General features: G+C 41.4%; 1 protein-coding gene across 1 annotated transcript in view; it reads right to left on the reverse strand.

Annotated features, from left to right (window-relative positions):
- Nucleotides 1-319: 319 nt before the first annotated feature.
- Nucleotides 320-15,323, reverse strand: part of Ir25a (ionotropic receptor 25a) — a 113,444-nt gene continuing 98,440 nt past the window's right edge. Inside the window, exons 14-16 of the mRNA XM_068228108.1 lie at nt 12,423-12,553; nt 2,026-2,242; nt 320-855 (exon numbers count right to left, since the gene is read on the reverse strand). Of these exons, the coding sequence (XP_068084209.1) occupies nt 813-855; nt 2,026-2,242; nt 12,423-12,553 (391 nt within the window). The 3' untranslated portion in view covers nt 320-812. The remainder of the gene's footprint in view (nt 856-2,025; nt 2,243-12,422; nt 12,554-15,323) is intronic.

The following is a 15,323-nucleotide window of genomic DNA, read 5'->3' on the forward strand; positions in this document are numbered from 1 at the left end:
TGGTGATTCGACCGTCGGATGGAGACGTTAAGCCTTGAGCAGACCTCTTAGTGCTATTCGACAGGAGTGGGCTATGTGCCGGCACCGGATTTCATCCTCTCCCTTCCTGCTATCATAATCACATCATTCATTTTATTTCATCTCATTAACTCCTCCGATGAGGTTAACGTCAGGAAGGACATCCGCTACGAAGATTCATCTCAATTCAACCCGACACCGTACAAAACGGGATACTGGTTGGATATACTAGCTTTGTTCTACTGAAATAGTTTACTTAGAGCAGAATTATTAGGATACGGACATTGGATTTTGTCTCACTAATATAAAACAGAACGCTATTGAGACACTTCATACTTTTCAAACCTTTAATATATATACAATTAATTCTTTACAATACTTCGTTATCACTCTTCAAAATCCATCGTTGTATTCATAAAATCTGTACTAAAATGTGAACTTACGCAATACAGTTTTGCCATTTCTGGAAGTAAAAGCCATCAGCATGAAACAAAATAATATCTATGATTACCCAAACTTGACGCATTCTCTATAATTTATATGACAAACTAATATTAGAAAGAAAGTGATGTGCAGAAATTTTATAGGTATACAATGAAAACTGAGGCACAACATGATACAATAATCACAGGAACTGAGTGAAAAATATTACACTGAAACAAATGCACACTTTCTCACATGTTTGCCATTTCCACAAGTATTCAACATCGCTGTTTTCTTCAAGCAGGATCATACGTCGGTGAGGCAATGTTGAAGTATGAAACAGATTTTCGTTGCTAACAACAAGCTTGTGTTTACCATGGGTTGGTTACGCCTGCCAATGGAACCCCGTGGCCTCTGAAAAGAAAAGAAGAGAAAATTGTTTGAAAATTCCCCCCCTCTCTCTCTCTCTCTCTCTCTCTCTCTCTCTCTCTCTCTCTGCCCAGCTCTTGCCGTCCTAGGTCGCACATATTTTAACATAACAAACGTTGCTGCTGCTTCTTGAGACCAGCTTCACGATGTTACCTCATGACTTGTGGCCCGCCAAGCAGTCTAAAAGTGACTTTATTAAGTACCGTAGCGTAAAAGTAGAATATTGGCTTCGCACAATTATCGTGTAGCTGACAGCTGAAGGGCTGATAAGTATTTAATACCAGGTGCACACAGGTGAGTACTGGACACTGGATGGTTAAATAAACGACCTCCATCTGTTTCATATATCTGATGAAAGAGTATCTGTAAGAATTTGTGTTGTAAGATGACTCTGAAATTTATGAAATATTGTAGATTTTGGAATGTTCATACCACTGCTGACTTTACCTTGTGAGTATCCGCAGCGTTCGCACAAAACTGCAAGGTCACGCGGTCCGTGTTCTGTTTAATTCCCTTAGGAAATCTTTCATTTTCACAGGCGAGAAAGTGTCATTATTTTGGGTTTGCTAGTCATAATGAATGTGTACTCGTAAAACCCACTACTGTGTTTTACGAATCGCCATTCGAAATATTTTTAAACTGTTGGCCTATTAGCCTCGTTAGTCCCAAGGAAAAACCTGGGTCATTCCAAAAGATATTCAGTAGCCTTCCGCCTGATAAAGGTCAATGAGTTAATGATACATGATTTAACCATCGATTGTTTTCTGAATATTCATATTTTGGGACCGATAATCACATTTAGTTCGCCCCTGAAAAATCAATCATCACAATTTCCAAATTTTCAGAAATCCAGTTTGCATTTTATAGTGTATGATGATACGTCTTCTTCAGGACCACCAAGGCGAAGACATACCAGTCAATGAGCATCTTCTCTATAGCATATTATGATATCACATATCCAGACAACGTTTTGTATTACGTTCCAGTAGAAAGGGATTAAAGTGATAATGTAGGTCAATACAAAGCTAGTGATAGGTAAGTGAACCAATACAAGTCTAAGTTAGAATGGAGGCCCTCAAATCGACTCACTATGTAATTTTGGCCCCTTTAATATCCCTGACGTAAAGGGTTATAAAAATCTCATTAAGTTCTTACCTGAAGTTCTGTTCTGGAAAAGGATTTCGAGGGCGGAAGCCACGTAGAGTAAGGCCTGTATCTAGTTTACTGGGTATGTTGGCCGGAGGATTCACTGGGGCAGCAGGTCCAACGTCAATGACCCTTGGGTTACGTTTTATTTTGTACCAGAAATACTCAAATGCCAGAGTAATGAGGGCTAAGGCAATTCCCACAAAGATGACGATGAACACACCACCTAGAAGAGACAATATCAAATCATTAACAAACACCAAAGTTGTTGATGTCCAGTACATTATAATTCACACTAATCTACATAATAGTCTGTATAAGCAAGGGTTAAAATGAACCTTCGTTTACCATACGTTTATTTTTTTCACGGACATGCCACCATCATAAATGCCATCCAGGTGGATTATTTTGTTCAAGAAAATAGAAAGCGCTGTGGGGGTGGGGACGTTTCTTCTTCTTTTTTTTCAGACAAGGCAAATACAAATTTTGAAACGAGATCGGCAGTGTTTCCATAGTTCCATGCGTGAACGCATGGCGCCTCTGGTGTTGGTTGAGTGACCACTTTCAACTGTTGAAATGGATGTAACTCAAGTTCCGACTTGGGGACGGAGTGAGTTGACTTCCATCTGTGACCTTGGAAGAAGGTGGCGGCCTAAAAGATTATTTTTCGTGGTCACCGATCATCATACCAGGCAAATGTCGGGGGCTGTATGACCGCTGTATTTTCAGCACTTTCCCATTTCTGCGAATATGCAGAACAATTTTAAACATCTCGGCCACCTTCAATTTTACGAACATTATTGTTAGCGACAAAATGTGTCCGGCTCCGTCACTGAATGGTCAGAGTACTAGCCTTCAGTTCAGAGGGCTCCGGGTTCAATTCCCGACTGGGCTGGGGATTCTAACTGCTTATGTTAAATTCCTCTGGTTCGGGGACTGGGTGTTTGTGATCATCTTAACACACTACACTACCGACCACCACAGAAGCACGTACTAGAGAATACATCCATCCGCATAGAGTTGGTGTCAGGACTGAGTTAAATCCACGTCACCTGTCGACCCAAGTAACTGAAGAGAAACAACGTTTGGAAGTGATTTTTTAGAATGTATTCGTAGTTCAGTGAGAATACTGAAAATGATGGTGGTGATATGCTCTGACTGACGCTGGAATTGACCCTTCGAACAATGAAACATGATAACTGTCGTTATTATTGTTCCATATTAAACATTTTCTTTATGTGTACTGTTGATATAGGTCCTGATGGCCACTGGTCATATTTTGATTACTAAATATTTATATATTTCCAAGGTGGCATTTGCCCAAAGGGATCCTGAATTCTAATAAAGAAGTCCAATTATTAAATCGGTACATAATACTTAATAGAATAACATGAACCACAACAATATTTTAAACAATACAGATTAGAATCTGTGATTTACACGTGGTAAAAGTAGTGAGATACTGCCGTAGTATTTTTTCAATATTTACTATGACATTCTCTAATGTAGGGTGATGGTTACCCAGCCCCTTGAGAGACTCCACTGCTTCTGCAACTGAACAAGACTATCACAGACCAGCTGTCAGGACGGATGTAGGCACTGGATACACGGTTCATAGATGCTCACTGGCTTGTTTAATTAACGTTCATCTCAAAGCGCACAGTTGGATTTACTACCACGGCTCCAAGCGACCGGCCATGAATCGCAACGATTTAGTAGAAGAAAGGCAGTGAATGTCTTCATGGACTTACTGAGCTCACCTCACATTGTGGTGGCGAGGGTTCCTTTGCAATTCTCCCTCACGACAGAATCCAAGCACATGTTCTAGAGTTTCGATCGCGCCACAGTCTGAATGACGGCTTGGCCGGGGATTGCTCGAACCGCTGAAACATTGCTGGACATTTTCAGGGTGTTTGTCTAATCAGAGTTCAATTGCTCACCCAGAAGTTCGCTTTGGGATGGTTTGCATACACCAGTGGCGAAGCGTGCTAGTATCCTCTGTTACCACTGGTAACAGTTTGAAAATATAAAAATCGAATATTCTTCGCCTGGACGTGTCCCGAGTACTCTACTGCAACAGTTTGCCACCATCAAGGCTGAGCGAGAGGTTGTTACCATTCCATGCAGTGGTTACGCTTTGAATCTCTTCCGACAGCCAGGCGAGTATTATTGCGCCTGCGCCATCCAAGACCCCTTTCCCCTCGACACGTTCACCGGTCGTGTTACCACAGTCACTGCCTTCGTAATGTCCAGGCCGTACTGTACCTCTGATGACGTCACGCTTTGGGGGGACTTGATAACGATACGCATACGCTCCGCTTGAATAACACACTCGTTTAAATTACTTAAAGAACTGTTAACACCTTATAAAACCAAAATCTATCCTCAAACATTTGTTAATTCTGACATACAGTGCATATCCTTCTCCGTAACGTTCTATTTCTCTCGTATATACGTTCGTTTGCGTAAGTACAGCCTAACACTTTGAGATATATTCTTGCGATTTTATCCCTTTTCTGGTCAACTGGAACATTCACATCATACACACTGACAGAAAACATGCAGCCAATTACCATTACTATTTATTACAAATATAAATTATTTCTGTACCTCACTGTTTCCACTCCATGAACACTGCAGCTTTCCTGGACCTCTTACAGGAAGTTACACCAGTATGGAGTAGGTCTGCTCTCTTTGAAGCACTTTGTTGAATACACAAGTCGGTGTGAATTTTGGAAAAGTTATTTAAAAATATATTCACCCAAATATATATAGGCCGTCCGGCCAGGTCTTCCAATTTCTTCCCGCAGTCACAAATGACTAGGGAATCAGCCAACTGCATTGACTCCAAAGCCAGGGATTTTGTGACACACTTAGGATCGTCTGAATTTAGAAATACCATCTTATATATATCTGACACCAACACACAAAATACTTTGTACACCTCAATTCCAAGTCCTATTGACATGTCTGATGGATACTTTAAGCCCCCTCGATTTAGGAAATTCAGATATCTTACTTCTGGAGGCAATTCATAAATAAGATCTGAATCTGTCAGAAGATAAGATTTGCATAAATCACACTGCTGTTTGATACTCATTTTTTTTTCTATTTGCTTTTCGTCGCACTGACACAGATAGGTCTTACGGTGAGGATGGGACAGGAAAGGTCTAGGAATGGGAAGGAAGCGGCCATGGCCTTAATTAAGGTGCCTGGATTAAAATGGAAAACCGCGGAAAACCATCTTCAGGGCTGCCGACAGTGGGGTTCGAACCCACTGTCTCCCGAATACTGGATACTGGCCGCAGTTAAGCGACTGCAGCTATCGAGCTCGGTGATACTCATAAATAAGACTTGCATTTTAAAATACACCAAATTCAGATAAGCCGTAGGTCTGATTACATAAAAATATAGGGCCTACCTAATGTTACGCATGTTTATGACATAATAAAAAAATTAACTCACCATCTGGACGGAACACTCTTATTTCTTTCAGGATGTGTTTTCACACAACTGTGTTGTGATTAATTATTAAATTCTCCCTGGGAATAGCCTTCTTCCATAACTTAACTCGTTCTTCATCAGAAGGGAACACTAATACCGGAGTGTACTCTCCTTGTTTATAATTGGCTTTGCAGCCAGGCACACAGCAACTCTTAGGCATGGTGATTTCCCTCAGTGATCATCTTAATTTAAGTATATACAATTCGTGGTTAATAATAAAACACAGAATGCACTAACACAATTAATTTTACACTATAAATATAACTTTACACAAATAAACTACAAAATTAAAACACTGAAGAACGATCTTCTTAACCTATAGCTTCACATAAATGCACGCTCACACTAAGTTTTCTTCACTAATTCACGACTTTTCACTTAATAACGCAGTCAATGACGACTCATTCTCACATATATCTGAGTGAACACGCGGCCATCGTTAAAAATTTCAATAAAACTGCGAAAATCTATGTTTAACTCTACTGACTCAAGTGATAAACTTCCCCCCTAACGATCAGCTGATTGCTTTCCCACGCTCGTTACAATACGGCCTGGACATCACGAAGGCAGTGCCACAGTGGAAAGTGCTGAGCTGTTCCGTCCGTTCGTTCCGCCGCGCTCAACAGTGCATTGTTATATTATTGTGTTATTGTTTTCTATTATAATACGATGTGACTTCTCTTGTTAAAGTGTGAATTTATATTTAATTTATGTTAGGTAAGGATAGCCTATATGACTGCACAACGTATTAAACATTAAAATGAGTACTGTCGCTTCCACCTCGAAACTAAGTGAGTTGGCGGGCCCAGAATGTTCATGTATAATAGAAAGCTTAATGAACACGCCATTTTCGTTAAGAACTTTTGAAGAAAAGTAAAACATAATTGAAAAAGGTAGACCTACGTCTTAACTTAAAAATGTATTCAAGAAATCGAAAAGAACAGTACGATATTATCATGACTCGTGGTACATAAATCTGGACTGGTTATGTGGTTGTACAAAAATGAATAATCTGTACTGTTGGTCATGTATTCTATTTTCCTCAGAAAATAATGCTTAGAATAAATACAGTGTGGACAATTTAGATAGTTTTAAGAGTTTTAGAGAGACCTCATGAGGTGTATCAAGCGCACGTCAACGCTGTTGCCGATATGATTCACTTCGGAAGGTCCAGAATAGAGAAAGAAAATTGACGAGCATAATAAGCTAGTAAAAAAATAACAGATATATTGTCAGCACTTTAATATATACTGTGTGTTTTCTTTCAAAGCAAGGATTACCTTTCAGAGGTCATCGAGAAACTGAAGAATCCGATAACAGAGGTAATTACAGGGAGTTACTAGCATTAATTGCTAAGAAAGATGACGTATTTCGGCACCACTTAGAAACATCTACAGTTTTTCTCAGGACTTTCACTATATACAAAATGATATTATTGAAGCCATAGCTACTTTTATGACTAGCGAAATTAAAGATGAGGTTAAGAAAGCAAACTTTATTTCCGTTATTTCAGATGAAATTACAAACGTTTCTAACAGAACACAACTCTCGACTGTATTTAGATATGTTAGTCCCGAAGGCGAAATTCAAGAGAGATTTTTGAGATTCAGTGATGTAAGCGGTGACCGTTCTGCTGTTACTCTCTCTAAACATCTCTTTGGAGTGTTAGAAGAATTTCAGTGTGGTGAAAAGTTAGTAGCAGGAACATTTGATGGCGCAGCGGTGATGGCAGGACAGCACAGTGGGTTGCAAAAGTTAGTCAGGGATAAGTATGACCAGACTATATTTGTTTACTGCTACGGTCATACAGTAGGCGCAACTTGGTATTAGAGAAATCTGTTAACCATATCAAGGACTGCAAAGTATTTTTTCAGACTTTGTTCGGGTTAGCAGGGTCTTTTTCATCATCCCATAAAAGGGCCTCTGCTCTTGACAAAGTAATACAGAGGCGATTACAAGCAGTAGCGCCTACCCGATGAATATATGCTGGTAGGCTCGTTCTGTGTCCTCTCTCTATACTGATCTCCTTGAATTCTTCAGAGAAATGAAAGATAACGCAGACGAATGGGGCGGTGGAACGAGAATTCAAGCTAAGGGTTACTATGTTACCCTGCAAGACTTTGATTTCTATTTCCTATTAAATTTATTTGTTGAAGTGCTTCCTCAATCTGATGTTCTGTATCAGATCCTTCAGAAGAAAACATGTGATACTGACTTCTGCTCCAAAGAGATACAGCAATTTAAAGCGTTTTTGCCGACAACCGGAAATGATTTTGAAACTATGTGATCAAAGTTTTTTTTTTCTATTTGCTTTACGTCGCACCGACACAGATATGTCTTATGGCGACGATGGGATAGGAAATGCCTAGGAAGTGGAAGGAAGCGGCCGTGGCCTTAATTAAGGTACAGCCCCGGCATTTGCCTGGTGTGAAAATGGGAAACCACGGAAAACCATCTTCAGGACTGCCGACAGTGGGGTTCGAACCCACTATCTCCCGATTACTGGATACTTGCCGCACTTAAGCGACTGCAGCTATCGAGCTCGGTATGTGGTCAAAGTTGCAAGACAATGAAGGGAGGCAAGATTGCCCTCAAAAGCGCCGGAGAATTGATTTTATAGGAACTAAGAAAACATCGTATCTCCGATTGTATTTGGAAATAATTGACATCATATACCCGTGCAACTATCAGATAGATTTTCTGGTATTAACAAGCTGGAGTTCCTTCAGTTAATTGATACTGACCAGTTAAATAATATCGCGAAGGAGTTCCCAATAGTGCCTATCAGTCGTTAGTGAAGACCTATGGACGAAATTTTGACTGCATGAAACTTAAAAGTGAACTGTCTCTCCTCTACACGAAACCGGACCTTGTGAAAAATAATGCACATAACCTCTACTAATATTTACACACCAATGGTCTTAGAAAAGCATATCCAGAAGCAACGACATTGATTGACCTCATTCTCACCATCCCGGCAACTAGCGCTTCCGCTGAAAGAAGCTTCTCGGCCTTAACAAGGATACACACCTTCCAAAGAAATTCACTAGTACAGGACAGGCCTAATTTTTACGATGCTGTGATAGATATTTTTGATGCCACAACATGCCGTCGTATCGACCTGAAGTACAAATAGGAAATACTGAGGTAAGCCTTGAAGTTCCCTTAGAAATTAATTTTAAACTTTATGTTTATGAGTGCATGAGTACCGTAGCCTTCCATACGTTTTGCTTGATGTGCAATTACTGCATGATCGAGACTGCTAGTTTCTATGATGTTCATGCTCATTATTGTTCAACATATTATGTGCCATTTCATCATTTTCAAATGATGTTATCTTATACAAAAGTAATATCAATTATCGAGTCATTCACTTTTATGAAATGACATCTGTAATGCTGCGGTGCGAGCGACAATAAATATACTCTCAGGAGTGTGGTTACACTTTTCAAAACGCCATGCCTCACCACTGGTATACACTGCAATGAATTTTCTCCTTTAATGTGTGAGAGGACCAGTATGGAAAGCCTTGCACTTTCAGGACTTCCCTTATTCGCCTACCCGTCCAGTGGTTGTCGCTGGCTCACCGATGTTCAGTTTCGCCATTAATGCTCGCTTCTCACGTTCCAGATCTCGGATGGAATGGTGGTGTAAATACACGAGTGGATCCTCTTGCTACATAGTGGTTGTACGGCAACTGCACCGCTACAGTGCTCCGGATCGTATAAAAGATAAGTGAAGAAGTGGCCAGATCCGTGAAAAATGTTATTGTATTTTCGTTAATTATTTAAAATCAATTTGATAATAGTTAACTAAGCAAGAAATATCACTTTGTAAAAAGTGAAATATTAAATATAAAAACAGATAAGTAAAGAAAAAATGAGAAATATGGTGTGGTGCTTCTGCAAGAGAAAACATCAGTTCCCTCTTACAATCTTTGAATGTGGTTGCCCAGTTGTACTTCCTCTTAAAACAACCATTCAAGATAATGAACAATATCTTACTCAAAAAGATACATGACAACATAATGGCAGTTATACCTCGGGAACAGTACGGCTTTACTCCCGGAAGATCAACTATACAAGCGGTGGGACACGTACTCCAATCCATAAGCGAAGCCCTGGCTAAACCCAAAGGCCATGCATATACAGTATTCATTGATTAAAAACAAGCTTTTGGCGGAGTAAACAGGGATAGAATACTGGAAAAACTAAAGCCTGTGTTAGACGAAGAAAGTCAGATCTTTAAGTTCAGAGCAAGCATCCTCCGAGAAAATACAATCAGAATCCACGATGGCCTAATCCAATCCAAAGGAATCTAGCAAAAAAACGGAATACTCCAGGGAGATCCTATAAGCCCCATTATGTTTAACGTACTTACCCATAATGTGATACAAAGGATACAAACAAAAGAAGTGAGGATTTAGTTGTACGTTGATGACATGATCCTGCTCTCAGAAAGAAGAGAGCCCCTGCAAGAAGCCATAAACAAATTGGAAGAGTGGTCCCAAGAAAATGACCTCGTTATAAATAGGGAAAAGACATAAATAATGACATTCAGAAAAGGAGGAAATTTGGCAAACACTGATAGATTCACTTGCGGGGAAGAAGTACTAGAAATAGTCAAAAGCTACAAGTACCTAGGACTCACACTGCAAGTGACAGGACATGCCTTTTCCAAGCACATTGAAGACAGAGCTGTAAGAGCAATAAAGGCGACTTTCGAGATAAAGAAACTGAATCTATTATCCGTCACAACAGCCCTGAGACTATTCGACATAAAGATTGCTCCCATTGCCTCATACGGCATACAGCTTATATGGAACCACCTCACATACTCGAATCTGAAGCGATTAGGGGGAATTAAAGCAGCCTACCTGGAAAGAATGCTCTGTCTCAAAATACACGCAAAACAGAATAACGTATATCCTGGCAGACACAACCTTCTTTATAGAAGACCTGATGAAAGCTCATAATCTGATACCAACACCACAAAGCACCAGATTCCTAGAAGACAGACTACAGAAAGCGAGGGACATCAATCCCGGACTCCTCACCACCCCAGCGATGACAAGCAACGAATGGAAATAGACCAACTACCAACTAAAAAACCAAACCAAACCCCATGGCACTACAACCATTGAAAGGCTTTGGCCTACCAAGCGCCCGCTGCTCAGCCCGAAGGCCTGCAGATTACGAGGTGTTGTGTGGTCAGCACGACGAATCCTCTCGGCCGTTATTCTTGGCTTTCTAGACCGGGGCCGCTATCTCACAGTCAGATAGCTCCTCAATTCTAATCACGTAGGCTGAGTGGACCTCGAACCAGCCCTCAGGTCCAGGTAAAAATCCCTGACCTGGCCGGGAATCGAACCCGGGGCCTCTGGGCGAGAGGCAGGCACGCTACCCCTACACCACGGGGCCGGCACCAACTACCAACTGCGCCATTTATATACGAGAGTGGCAGCCCACGGACTACATCACCGAATATGTTCAACCAAGGGATACCACAGCCCCACCGACAGATGTCAGAGCACCATATGTGGAGGACCATGCAACACGTGTCATATCATTGAGTGCAAAGACAGGACATTGACTTTGTAACACTATGCAAATGATGCTAATTTCGCTTAATTAATTAATACCTTGTACACAATGTGTTTAATAAAATTATATTGTTGCGACAGCATATTTATTTCCGTAAAGCGTAAACAATGAAGGAGGGATTATTGAAAGTTCGCTACATGATCCATCAGCCTATTTGTGGCTTATTTAGTAGAGAATAATTTTTGCAGTGAACATTTATCTACTTGTCGTGTTTCTGGTATAGGTTTTAAAATGAGTTTAAAGACCTGGTTAGTCGAAATACAGTGAGGAAATAACGGTACCTGTTCGTAATATTTTTCATTCCAACCTCTGTCTACAAGGTACTGATTGCGTACTGTACACTGAATTCCCAAGGGGCTCACACTTTGTGACTGTGTGTGTCAACTACAGGACCTGAGTTGAACCACTTATATTTACTAGCCACAGCTCTTACCACATTTTAGATCTGACTTCCCTAATTCACCCATTGTTCTCTTCCGACCCAACGGTTTTTAGGTTTGCCTCCCCCATGGAGTCACGACTTGTGAGCGTGAAGTAGAGGCTACGGTACCCGCCCGCGGTGGCATAATGAGACATACAAGGCACACTGAAGAGCAAAAATGAAATAGCGTATGGCTTTTAGTGCCGGGAGTGTCCGAGGACATGTTCGGCTCGCCAGGTGTAGGTCTTTCGATTTGACTCCCGTAGGCGACCTGCGCGTCGTGATGAGGATGAAATGATGATGAAGACAACACACCCAGCCCCCGTGTTAGCAGAATTAACCAATTATGGTCAAAACTCCCGACCCTGCCGGGAATCGAACCCGGGACCCCTGTGACCAAATGCCAGCACGCTAACCATTTAGCCATGGAGCCGGACATTGAGGAGTAAGGTAGTTTATCATTTCTTTCCTCACCGAATCAGAAAGTATGTAGCAAGACCAGCCATACCATTCAGATACACTAGTCGCCCTCCGAATATCCTTACTTAGCCTCTATACTGTCACAGCCATAAAAGACTGGCTGAGACTTTGATATAAGCTACATTTTGCTCTGGCCTATGCCAAGAGACAGAAGTAATAATACTGCATTCATCAAGGAATAGCAAGAGACTGCATAACGGGATAAAGCGAGGAAAAGAAAGAAAGATTTATAGGCTATCGCAGCCTATACGTAATACAGGTAGGACTTCTGCACTTAAAAGAGAAACACCTGAGATGAAAATTCTTTCTTGCTACAAACCTCCCAGAGAAACCAAAATAATATTAAAAATTTTAACAAATAATTAATTGTTAAATAAAGTTGAATGCTGAATGCATACCAATATTCTGAATGCTGATGCCATCACTCTGATCATCTGTCTTCTCACAGTTGGTCTTTTTTTCTGGGTTTCCGTTCCACCACCGCTCCTTTAGCTTCTCCAGTTTTCTTTTGTTCAACAGTTGTAAAATGCTAGCATGGGAGAAAAATAGTCACAATTAGAACATATTTTATGAAAAGCCACTTCTAGAAGTCTATTTACAAAGCTCCTCACGGCTGTGGACAAAGAATAACAATACAAAGAGATGCTGTATGACACTACAATCAATCAATCAATCAATCAATCAATCAATCAATCAATCAATCAATCAATCAATCAATCAATCAATCAATCAATCAATCAATCATCTGTATTTAACGCTGTCACCCAGGTACAGCTGCAGATGTATGCAGCAAAATAAATATACTCCTACGTATAAGACATTTGTAGGGAAATATCCTCTCCCAAGGGTTCCAATCTCGCTTACATCTTCAAATCCTTTAAGCCAGCACCAGATCTTTCTTTGTTTGTCAACATCTTTACTCTTTTGACTGCTTAAATCTCCCAACACACTTAGCCATGTCCCCTCCTCCTCTCTATTTCTCCACAACTTCCGCAACCACCTCCCTTCATCCTACACACCTCCCCTCCCCGCCCAATCTCCTGGCCAGAGAGAAGGCGTAACCTTCTAGGTGGCCCGCCCCACCCTTTCAGGGTGGGAAATGAAAACTTTCTCAGACAGACAGACAGACCCATCTCGCGTGATAGTGGAGCGCGTTGTTGTGGGCGAGTCTGTCTATCATACGAAGTGACTAAAAGGAGGACCCCTCGGGGATCTCAACTTGAGAGTCTGGGTTGGCGACCACAGGGTCTTTATCTGAGCATGGCATTGATTCATCCTACTTTATGCCACGTTCCTTACTTTCATCTCTCCTATCCGACCTCCCTTTATCTACCACTATCGTTCTCTCCCGTCCTCGACGGCATTAGACTTGCGAGGCTTAGAGAGGCTTTCATTTACGCGCATTTCATGGTCATTCGCTTTTTTTTTTATACATTCATTTGCGAGAGGTTGGCTCACTTTCTTTGTTTTTTCTCCCCTGTGAAGAGTAGCATAGAATGCATTCACAGTATCTCCCGCTTGTCCGGCCCCGCAGTGTAGGGGGCAACTCTTATATTAATATATTGGTTGTTGATTGAATATAATATTTTAAGGGATACGCTTTAGAATAGGAATTATGTTAATATTCTAAAGCTTATCCCGGGTTCGATTCCTGGCCGGGTCACGGGTTTTTAATTGTAAATATCCCTGGCCTGGCGACTGGGTGTTTGTGTCGTCCTTAACGTTCCTTTCCTCACATTCAACACTTTACACGTCCGCAATTGCAATTACACGCAGGTTCATAACATATGGTGCAAGTAGTGGCAAAGATCTTTAGAGGTCGACGCCACGAACAAATAGTAATATATATATATCCTGCTTATCTAAAAGAGTTGATTCCCTAGGGGTCTGAACTTGGGACCACAGTCCTTGAGCTGAGGCTGACACTGTTTCCACTTACTTCCATCGTTCTTATCAAACTTCGTTTGGTCAACTCTTACTCTCTTCTGTCCCGAACAGTACTGGGTTTGCGAGGCCTAGGAAGTGTTTAATTTTCACATCTTTCATGGACTTACCCTTACACTCCCATTCCTAGAAGGTTCGGATCTCTTCCATATTTTCCTCTCATTTATGACATGAAAGCTATATATAGATGAAAACATACAAAACATGGAGACAAGAACATTGTGTACGCAGTTATATCTTAATGCCTAACGCCAGTGCCTCTGTATTTCCGTTCAGAATGTCCCAGCAGTAACACCTGGGAGACTGGGACTTACCCCACTGAAACAGAAGTGCAGCGCAGACATCATGACCAACACGGATCATATTAAGGATGCACCAAGTTCTTCGATTAAGATGAGGTCTGTGTTTGAATGAAGTATGTGCAGATTCCTCTCGGATCGACAAACACCATTTTAAACGATCAAACATGACGTTCGGTATGAGTTGAGCAACCTTCATGTCAGCAGATGGAATGTTCACGGAGGTGTCCTTGTGTTCTTGAGGCCTGAAAATGGTTTTCCGTGGTTTCCCATTTTCACACCAGGCAAATGCTGGGGCTGTACCTTAATTAAGGCCACGGCCGCTTCCTTCCCACTCCTAGCCCTTTCCTGACCCATCGTCGCCGTAAGACCTGTCTGTGTCGGTGCGACGTAAAACAACTAGCAAAAAAATAAAAAATAGCTGTTCTTGAGGTCCACCCGTCCTTCCATTGGGCATTGGGTTAAAATTCTGCCAGCTTCTTTGATGGACGAGTGACGAGATTTGAACCAATTTCTTTGGTTGGTATTACGAGAGGATGGTTGGTCAAATTTACTTCCTCTTAAAACAAAAATCACCATCTTTTCTACTCTGAAAAGTATTTTATTTTTTCCAGTGATTTAACGTCGCACTACGATACCGTAGGTTTTTAATAATGTTATTTACTTTATGTCCCATTAACTACTTCTACGGTTCTCGGAGACGCCGAGGTGCCGGAATTTTGTCCCACATGTGTTATTTTACGTGCCAGAAAATCTACCGACACGACGCTGACGTATTTGAGCACCTTCAAATACCACCAGACTAAACCAGGATCGAACCTACCAAGTTGGGATCAGAAAGCCAGCGCCTCAATCGTCTGAGCCACTCAGCCCGGCATTGTAGGTTTACGTCGACGCTAGGATAGGCAGGGAAGCACCCGTGGTCTTAAATAAAGTACAGTTCCAGCACTTGGCTGGTCCAAAAATATGAGACCATGGAACAACATATTTCGGGCTGCCGATGTTGGGGGTCGTAATCCCCATAGTTCACGGCTACGCAGCCCAAAATGCACAGTC

Source organism: Anabrus simplex, chromosome 1 (genome assembly GCF_040414725.1).
Source record: "Anabrus simplex isolate iqAnaSimp1 chromosome 1, ASM4041472v1, whole genome shotgun sequence".
Classification (NCBI taxonomy): domain Eukaryota; kingdom Metazoa; phylum Arthropoda; class Insecta; order Orthoptera; family Tettigoniidae; genus Anabrus; species Anabrus simplex.